Source organism: Phalacrocorax carbo, chromosome 2 (genome assembly GCF_963921805.1).
Source record: "Phalacrocorax carbo chromosome 2, bPhaCar2.1, whole genome shotgun sequence".
Taxonomy (NCBI): domain Eukaryota; kingdom Metazoa; phylum Chordata; class Aves; order Suliformes; family Phalacrocoracidae; genus Phalacrocorax; species Phalacrocorax carbo.
Genome location: NC_087514.1, coordinates 166889700 through 166899909, shown reverse-complemented (window position 1 = coordinate 166899909; position 10210 = coordinate 166889700). Strand labels below are relative to the sequence as shown.

The window sequence follows — 10210 nt, the reverse complement described above, 5'->3', positions numbered from 1 at the left end:
CGCCCCCCCACCCCCCGCCGCGCTTTTCTCCATCGATGAGCTCGGCGCTCGATGTTTTTCACCTGCTCCGCATGCGCAGTACGGGTGTACGGAGCGCTGGGGGAGAGGGAGGAACATGGCGGCGCCCGGTGGCGGGGTGGAGGCGGAGGAGGCGGCGGGTCCGGCTTTGGGAAAGCTGGAGGAGGAGGCGAGGAGGCGGCGGGAGAGGTTGCGGGCTCTGCGGCAGCGCACGCTTCAGGTCGGTGGGGCTGTGGCGGTGTCGGGTGTCTGGGGTGAGCGGTAGAGGGATATGAGGGTCTGAGGTGGGCCTGCGGTTTTTGTGGATGGGAGGGATATGGGGGGCAGAGGTTCTGAGGTGAGATTGCAGTTATTGGGGATGTGGGGGGCAAAGGGTCTGAAGTGGGCCTGCGGTTATTGGGGATGTGGGGGCAGAGGGTCTGAGGTGGGCCTGCGGTTATTGGGGATGTGGGGGGCAGAGGGTCTGAGGTGGGCCTGCGGTTATTGGGGGTGTGGGGGCAGAGGGTCTGAGGTGGGCCTGCGGTTATTGGGGATGTGGGGGGCAGAGGGTCTGAGGTGGGCCGGCGGTTATTGGGGGTGTGGGGGCAGAGGGTCTGAGGTGGGCCTGCGGTTATTGGGGATGTGGGGGGCAGAGGGTCTGAGGTGGGCCGGCGGTTATTGGGGGTGTGGGGGCAGAGGGTCTGAGGTGGGCCTGCGGTTATTGGGGATGTGGGGGGCAGAGGGTCTGAGGTGGGCCTGCGGTTATTGGGGGTGTGGGGGCAGAGGGTCTGAGGTGGGCCTGCGGTTATTGGGGATGTGGGGGGCAGAGGGTCTGAGGTGGGCCTGCGGTTATTGGGGGTGCGGGGGCAGAGGGTCTGAGGTGGGCCTGCGGTTATTGGGGGTGCGGGGGCAGAGGGTCTGAGGTGGGCCTGCGGTTATTGGGGATGTGGGGGGCAGAGGGTCTGAGGTGGGCCGGCGGTTATTGGGGGTGTGGGGGCAGAGGGTCTGAGGTGGGCCGGCGGTTATTGGGGGTGCGGGGGCAGAGGGTCTGAGGTGGGCCGGCGGTTATTGGGGGTGCGGGGGCAGAGATGTAGGAGAGACTGGCGAGGGGTTCAGGTTATGGGGTGCAGGGGGTTAATAGGGGTAGGGGGGAAGGATGGCCGGTGTGCCGTGTTGGGGGATGTGGGGGGGTGGGCAGGAGGGGGTGGTTGGGGAAGCAATGGTGAGGGGTCTGTGGGGTGGGAGAGAGGAAAAGCAGAGAGGAGTGCGGCAGGGGGTCCCCCACTGTGGGGAAGGGATGTAAAAAAAGGCAGGGGTGCAAGCGCTGGAGGAAGGGGCTTGGGATTTGGGTGACGCCCCAGTGATGTACCGGGTCTCTTTGGTCCCATGTGTGGGGTCCGTGCTGGGTCCGTGAGACCCCGTGGCCTGTCTGGCCTCGGGCTGCCTCTTGCTTTTCCGTTCTGCCTCTGCCGTGCTGCCCCTGGCCTTTGCTAAACCCTTCCCTCGTGTGATGAAGCCTCTGATTTTTCCACGTCATCTCCCCAGTTCACTGTGTTTGCATCACGTCTGAAATCCAGGCTGCGACCTGGGTTTGGCAGTGAGGATGAAAACAGAGATTCATTAATTAATAACATGTTTAGTTTCTCAGGCGCTTTCTGGGCCTTAAACTTCTTTTCCATGGAGACATCAAGACCCGACTGTCTTTAGTGCAGGCTTGAGGATACCGAGGAACCGGTTATGTTGCCTGACCAAACCCAGGGCCAAGCGGGTCCGTAAACTGGGATGTTGTTCTCGGATGTGTGTGCCGCGGATGGTGTGGCAGGCTCCTCGTGCAGCCTTGGAGGAATTCACTGAGGTTGTTGGAAATCTCGTGTCGTGGAAGGTGCGGCAAAATCGGCAGGATTGGTTAAGGAGTTTATCTGAAAAGTTTTGTGATGGGTTGAATCCTCACCCAGAAAACTCCAGTTATTTTACCTGGTTGTCCTTGTTGCCTCTGCAAATGCTGAGTGTAGAATATTAAAATAGACTTGCTTTTTATTGGGGGTGAAAGATGGATGGATTAAACTTGAGAAACTTGGCAATTAGTACCTCGGCAGCGCCTACTGAGGAAGGCAGCCGCTCTTCAGCGTGTCTCGGCGTGTCCTGATGTTGCTTAACTCTCCTCTTTTGGGTTAGTAAGGTGGCGCTAGCTCTGCTCCCCTTCTGCCACGTCATCCTGAATTTGTTGATCCAGGTTAGTGCTGCCCAGTAATGTGGGAAGATGTCCTGTCCCTCCACTGAGCGACCTTCTCTTGGGGTTATTAACGGGAGCTGTGACTTCGGTGGGCCGGCCAAGCGCATTCTGCTGCGTCTCTTGCCTTGAGATGTTCGTTGTTATCAGAGAGCTGAGCTTTCTGAAAGGCTAAGGTGGGATACAGCCCCGTGCCCAGCCTTACCAAGAAGAAAAGCAGTTGAAAAGAAAAGCTCCTTCCAAAAGAAAAGCTCTTTTGTTTCACTTCTGTCCTGTCTCGCAAATTTAGAGGGAGCGAGATGGGGCGGTTGTGGAGGGTGTAGCAGGTGGGCTGGTGTTCTCATCTGCTTTGTTGCTGCATTGTCTTGGTTTTTTTTAAAATTTTGGGGTGAGATTTTCTGACTTGGCCCCTGTGAGGCCTCAAGCTTCTTTTCCACAAGTAGTATCTCACGCGCAGTACCCGCGTACTGCACCTTTGAGGGTAATGCCTGGTGGTCTGTGCTGGCTCCCGGTAGACCTGGCTTGGATGAACTTACCAAAGCTTTCTAAATCCTTTATTTAATTGGCTTTTGCAGCCTCCTGAGACAGAGTTCCACTGTTTAATGACAAAATTACCTCCTTTGGTTTTAAATGCATTAAATGGAAGTTGCCTTGGGTGCTCTCTCACACAGCCCTTGTGAGAAACACAAAATAATTGTTCCACGTTCGTGTTTATGATTTTTATAGTGCGCTCGGCCTCTCTTCCAGATTCAAGCCGTGGTCTCTGAAGCCTCTCTTGGTATACAAATCCCTCTGAATCACCTCCGTGACTTTCCCTGGCGCCTCCCTGTGTGCTGGGATGCCCTTTTGCTGAGAGGGAACCTGTGACTGCGTGCCTGGCTCAGGCTGTGGGGCACCCGTGGGCTCACAGCGCTGGCACATGGTTTCCTGTTGGGTTCTTTTCTGTATTCTCACTATGGCCACATGAGCCTGTCTTCAACCAGTCAAAGCTTGTCTGCTTTTCCCAGCCCTATCGGTCTCAACTGAGCCCTTTCCCCAGCAGCAGAGCTCATCGGGAGCCCGTTGCCTGTGCGCGTGTAGCCAGAATTATTCCCCCCTCCATGTGGGTTGCTTTACATCAAGCTCTGAATTTCACCTGTAGTCTCATTGCTCAGTTAGGTGTGACTTTACAACCCTCCTGCAGACGTCGTTGGATTTTCTTGTGAGTGATCTCACCTGCAAACGCTGTCATCTAACTAGCCAGGTCTTTCCCAAGTCTTTCGTGGTGCTTGCAACAGCCCAAACCCTGGCAGAGGGTGTGGGGAATAGAGAAGAAGGGGGGACCTGCCAATCCTCGCCTGCTGCCCTGAAAAGCCGCTGCTGGGGTTTGCAGGAGAGAAGGTGCGTTTCCGCCGCGTTCCTGTGCGTTCAGGGAACGGGTACTTAAGATCCAGCAAGGAGCCTCCTTCAGTTCAGGATTCCTCCGCAAATTGCACCGTGCTCTCGGTTTTTGCGGGAAAGCGATGCTCATCTTTTCCCAATCGGTGAGGAAATAAGTGAGGTAACACCCAGCCATAAAAAAAAAACCACCCTCAGCGGATGCTCCTGTGCCTGCTGCTGCGCTCACCCGACCTGTTGCACCGCCTTTTATTGATTGACAGCAAGCGGGGGTTTTAACTTAATAAAAAGTGTGTGTGTCTGAGTTCTGGGCATGATTTACGTTTGAGAAACGCCAGTCGCCACTTGCTTATACAGATAGGCTTAAACCAGCGTGCAAGCCGATGTTGGATTGCCAGCCTCAACGTACGGCCTTGCCATCGGCAGGGTTTGCAATGCGGAGGATCAGGTACGGTGTCAGAGAGGCCATTTCCCTCCTAAATTTAAGTTAAAATTGTCTTTCAGCAGCAAGCAAGCAAATTGTGGACTCTGCCTTGTCGGCATATTGAGTTTTACTTCCTGTTCTGGCAAAAAGTATAGTTGTGAATTGTGTGACCGTAATCTTAGTTTGCAAGCTTTCCTCTTTTTTTTTTTTGTTGTTGTTTTTCCTAAGAAAATCAAATCAAAATATCTTGCAGCCATTGCTTACTCAGCTTACAAGCCCTGAGGGTTTCTACACAGCCTGCTCTGCCGTGGCTGCCCAAACACCATCCTTTAGTCTGACCCGCTCAGGCTTCGCTTGGTGCTTCTGAGCAACCAGGTTATTATCTGAGACCGTTTTTACTTCCTTGGGATAAGTCTGATCCGTGCGGGCTCAGCCAGGGCGGGTTGCAGAGCCTTTTCTTGCTTTGTACGAGCGTTGTTACCGTTTCTGAGTCCTGCAAATTGAAAGATCATCTCTCCCTGTTTTATACCCCCCAAAAATTTCAAAGCAAGGACCAAAATAACCCCACAGTATCCTGTAATCTAGAAGCTGTTGGAGGGTCGAGTGACAAGGTGGTGGGAGCAGCCTCGAAGGTGAGCTTTCTGCTGTGCTGGAGGAGGGGAAGCGCACAGGGAAGCACCGTGGTCTTTCCCGGGGCTGTGCACGTTTTCTGCCGGCTTATGACATTTTAGAGAAAAGTCTTTCTGAAGCTGGTCACTCACATAACCGCCGCTTGGCGCGTGTTCTCGCTGCCACGTTCAATTAACGGGAAAACTCCACCAGGTTTTTGCAGGGAGCCTTGTGAAAGGTCACGCAGTGACGTAGGTCTTCTCGAGTTTAAGGTTGGTTTGTTTTTGTTTTGTTTTTTAAGTAGCGAACGGTTGCAGGTCCCGAGATGCCACAGCAAGGGGAACGCGGGGACAGCCTTCTCCTAAATACGCTGTGCCCTGTATTGCGCGCCTCGCCTGAAGGCAGGCGTTGGTGGGGTTAAGGGCTGAGGAACGGGATTCTTTGCATGGCTTTTATTTTTCAAAGGACTGAGTAGGGACAGGAAAAGCTGCTCGAGCGCTGAACTGGCCCCCAGCGCTATCTTTGCCCAAGGCCCGTTGTGCTGATGCTCATGACAGAGCTGACGCTTTATCCTCGCAGTATCGTGCAAAAAAGCCCTGATTATCTGCTGTGTCTTTCTTTTTTTCTTGCTTAATGGCTGAAAATCAGATGAAAACGTTCTGTTTGCGTTTCTCAGGAAGACTTTTCTTTAGCTGAAGAAAACCTTTTGCTCAATTTAAGCTTTAGCTTAGCATGACTGTATTTAGTGCCTTTAGTTTGCCTATTCCTGGCTATTACCCACCCATACCTTTTGAAGCAAAACAGGAGGGCAAGGACTCCTGAATCTGTTTAAAGCTACCTGGCTGGAGGTGACTCCGTGTTTGCGCACACCGAGGTCCTGCCGGCGCAAGCTGGAGCAGTTTGACCAGCAGCGAGATATGCAAAACTACGGGTATTTTCAGGATGGAGACCTTACGGGCTGAGTTTCAATAGCACTTTGCAATTTTCCAACTTAAAAGGAGCGCGGCAGCGTGGCGCGTCCCGTGAAAAGCTGAAAGCCCCTGCACCGCCTCAACTAGAAAATTGTGTTACAGGTGGGAGTGAAGCTTTGGGGAGCTTTGTCTGTGCAATGGAGGGGCTCCAGTCCAAAACAGTGTTTGGAGCAGGAAGCAAGGCCTTATTCTAGATAAGAAGTCAGGAGATAGCTCTCTTGATCACCGCCAGCTGCTATAAGGGGAGCTGTCATCCCTGCCTATCTGCAAACTTGAATTCTGCTGCAAGTCCTCCCCTTAATATCAAGAATCCGTATCTCCATAGCCACGGCTTTCTGCTGAGCAAGTTGATAATTAACTCTAGTGACTTGTATTTATGAAACGCTTGTCTGCAGGTTGTCCTTGAAACCGGTTCTCTGATGCATTCGAATCTGGCCGGTTTGGAGTTAGATGAAGGCTCCGCTCGTGTGCGGCGTCCGCCAGAGTTTACCTTGCTTCAAACCCCGTTAAAATCACCACGTAAAGTCAGTTCTTCCAGCAGGCACGTCCTGCCATGCGTCTGTAAGGTGTGCGCCATATAAATCGGAGCTTGCAGCTTAAAAATAATGAGGGGTCTGCAAAAGCTAAGCTGCTTTGGGCATCCATCCATGATAAGGAGAACTATGCTGGTGAAAAAAGGGTGGGAGAGGGGAAGGTCACGGGCCCTTTAGTTGCTTTGGGTATCCCAGTATAGCGTGTGTCACTCATGAATGCTTTTGGCCTAGGGAGGAATTCTATTGTAGACAAAAATATGTGTATGTATATTTAGTAAAGGATTTGATAGGCTTTTCCTCTGGATAGCACCAGAGAAGCAAAGTAGTAGTGAAATAAAGAAGTACGTACGTTATCTTTCTTGCAAGGAGCTAAGTACTTTTCCCACAGCTACTTATTTTTAGCCATAGATATCCAAGTAGAGGAACCGTCGTCTCGGATGCTGCTCGTAACCTGGGTCTGCTCCTTTGATCCAGCTGTTGAAATAATCTTGTGTGTGGCTGCTATTGAAATGAGAGGAAATACTTCATGGCTGCCGGTGGGGTGATGGGGGCTGTGGCACGTTGCTGCTGGGTTGCTTTGAATGACAAGGGAGAGGAAACTTCCCAAATTTGGCTTTGCGAGACTGCGAGCAGAGAGATTTAAGGCGCCCTGGGTCAGGCTGTCATATGCTGAATGCAACTGAAGTGTTGAGAGGAGCTTTGGATCCACCTCTGCCCTTTCCTTGCCAGTTTCTAGGCTTTCAGGGTCATTTTTCCCACCTTGTTTCTAAAATTACAGCTTGTGTCCCCTGTAAAGATGAAGAGGCAGCAAAGTCCACCGCATGCGGGGAGGATTTGGCTGGCAGTAGCTTGGGGATGGAAGGGCAGCCGGCAGCGTTGGACTCGCCTGATGGAGCAGCTCTCTGCTAGGAAGGCACGTGTAGCAATCCTTTTCCATTTCGTGAGCTCCCTGATGGGCTGCTGTGTCCTGCCTGAGGCTCAGCAGTTCAAGGAAGGATGGGCCGGCGTGCTCGAAGTGGCAACGAGACGTGGCAGAGAGCGGGAAGGGATGATCTGTGGGGAGGTGGAAAGCAGACCGGACTGACTAAACGGAAGGGCGAGAAGCTAGTGGTGCGACACGGGCATGAGGAGGACCAGAAGTCCCGCTTGAGCCGTGGCACGCTTTCCTCTCCAGCATGGCCACCGTTTGCCTGTCCCTCGCCCACCGCACGTGCTTCTGAACTGCCAGGGCCGCTCCCGGGATGTTTGGGATGCTGTTCCTTCGGCCAAGGTTAGCACGAGCAGAAGCGTTAGGCAGAGCCGGCCTTAGACCCTCTTTTTCACCCTGCTTTTTGCCATTCGCAGCAGGCGCCGTTGCCACCTTGTCAGACCCCCAGTGGAGCAGCCCAGCAGACGCCGGTACTCGGAGGCAAAATATTTGAAAACACCATGCGGATGTTTTCCTTTTATTTTTAGTATGAAACCACAGGGATCTAATAAACCCCGTCGGGAGCCCCACGTGTGTCTTGCAAATGGAGGGTTAACTTTCCTAGGAGAAACCAGCAGAAAGTTTGAGATCTGATTTTCCTGATGCTCATTAATCTTGACTTATTTTTGCATCACCATGGTAATGGACAGAGGGTTTTTACATAATTTTTCTCTTTTCATCTGTACCCATAAAAAAAGATTAAGCGCTCCTTTTCAACCCCAGCTAGACAGTGCTAAAACCTTGGCTCCTTTCATCTACTGCTCAGTAGTCCCAGCTGTGCCGTCTGGGTTGCCTTTTTACTGGAGCTTTTGAATGGGCTCCATGGAAATAATAACTGCCACGAAGCCTCTTTTCATCCGTCGCTGATAAGGCTCATGCCGAATGAGTAGGAGCTCCAAAGGGTAACGCAGAGCCAGAGGGATGAGTTGTGGTAGCGGCAGGAGATACGGACGGCGTGTCAGCTCTCCCTTGGGGAAATCTCATTTAGCCTTCAAATGGATAAACTTGTCTCTATAACTGCTTGCTCTTGAGGTTGTTTAAATGACCCATTGTGGGTAGCTTTTAATTTTTTAACAGAGAAACCCTCTTTTCCCGAGGAAGCCGGGGGGGTTGTGTCGCTCCTCCCGAGCTGCTGGCCTCGTTGGCCGGTTTCACGCCCGGGTGATGGAGGGTGGGCACGCTGTAGCTATGAGGCCCCTACAAGTTTCAGGAAAAGAGGTTGGATATAGGAGGAGACTCTTGTTTGTTTGTTTTTTTACCACCCTACTGGAAGATTCGGTGTGAGCTCTGTTGTTACCAGCTCTCAGGGAACCCATCCGGGAGATTTGTCGTGTGATTTAACAGTGGAAAATGTTTTGATTAGAGCTCCTGCTTTATTAAACCTTGGAGAACATACCCAGGAGTCGAATCCATGGGAAAGCAGGCCTGAACCTACAATGATTCCTGCAGGAATTTCACTTGGCACCTCTTCTTGAAGGAAATGCGCAACGGTTATTGCTGGGAAGGCAGCATCAGCATGGTCCTGAGCTCTTTGGCTTTGTAAATTGTGGTTAAATTCAAGGAGGTGTTTGTTAAACAAGAGCAATGTAGGTAAAGGTCAGCTTGAAGCTTTTGCTCCCATGTGTTTGATTCCCTTTCAAATTCTCTTTTTGAAGCTTTTAAAAGCTTTTGCTTTGTTCAGATTTGGTTCTCTGTCCTTTGACAACTCACAGCATCTTGGTTTGGGGTTTTTTTTTTTTAAAACTAGGGCTCAACATTTCTGTTCCTGATGCCCTTAGTTCCATAAATACAGCAAATGCAAATCAGACCGCCTAGTGTAGAGCAGGAACATTTCAAGGGTAATGTATTTTCATCTGGAAGAAGGTAATTTGAAATACAAATGCCGACAGGGAAAAGTAGCGTATATGTGAACTTTCAGACTCACTCCTTAAGCTGCAAATGTGATGCAGAAATGGGGAATCCAAAGCTGACCTGAGCAGCAGACACATTCCTGAGTGGATTTAGGACAGCTACAAAGGATATCGTTAATAAGCAAAAATCAAGTGACCGTTAGTAGCGTGACAGGAGGCAGCGAAGGGCAGCAAAGCACCTTGAAGGTGTGATCAGGGCTGGTGGCGAAGACGATGTGAAGCGTCTCAGACTGGAGGTTGTTTGCCAAAAGTTAGGGACAAGCTGAAATAAGATAATCTATTCTGTAAATATCCACATTTCACCCGTTTCTTGCAGCTAACAGGGATTGTTCGAGCTTGCGCAGCCCTTACGACGAGGCATACTGCTCTCCCTTTGATTTCGCTGTCGTTCCCGCGTCTCCTGGGACGCGCGTGGCTTTGTGCCGAAAACGTGGCAGCCTCGGGTTATTCCCGTGGCTTTGTGCGAAACGAGGCACGGAGGTAAACAACAGGGATGCACATGGGTCCGTGGAGAAACTGGTGTTTGGCCCTGGGTTACATCCTTGCCCGTGCTGTGAAAATCCAGGTTGCTTGGGGCTGCTGGGGGTTTTGTGCCGGGGTACGTGTTGGGGGCACTGAAGAGGCAAAAGCTGGAGGCCTGCTCAGGTCGTCTGGCTTAAGGAGAGCTCTCCAAAAATGTTTAGTTGTACCTAGATGTAAAAAATAATCGGAGGGAATAATAAATAAAACAAATAATGTGATCTTTGCTTTGAAATACCATGAAACCGGCACAGCAAAGAGTAAAGCAGCTTAATAAGCATCCTTTCTCTGCAGTGTTTGAACTTCCAAGGGAGTAAAGCAGATGGCTGTGCTGTTGGCTTCTGTGGCAATGCTTGTTGTAGGCATGTATTTCAGTATTGTCCGTATAATATAAGTGCATATATACATATATATATGAGTTCCTGCATTCAGATTCCACCTTCCTTGCAGCCTTCCCTCGCCTTCTTCCCTTGCAAAGTGGGTGGTGTAGTACTTTCTCTGTAACTTGGGGGGGGAACGGGTGTATGGAAGAAAAGTCCTTGCTGTGAAAGTGGTGTTTAGCATTTAAAACCATAGACAGACCTTATTGTGCAGGCGTGCTCTGGCTGTACAGGCTTTCTTTTTCCTTTTGCACTTGGCTTTGCTGCTATTAAATCCTGGGACAGCGTTTGAT

General features: G+C 51.3%; 1 protein-coding gene across 1 annotated transcript in view; it reads left to right on the top strand.

Moving 5' to 3' along the window:
• Positions 1–79: 79 nt before the first annotated feature.
• Positions 80–10210, top strand: part of CCDC12 (coiled-coil domain containing 12) — a 42962-nt gene continuing 32831 nt past the window's right edge. Inside the window, exon 1 of the mRNA XM_064445207.1 lies at positions 80–238. Coding sequence (XP_064301277.1) covers positions 116–238 — 123 coding nt within the window. The 5' untranslated portion in view covers positions 80–115. The remainder of the gene's footprint in view (positions 239–10210) is intronic.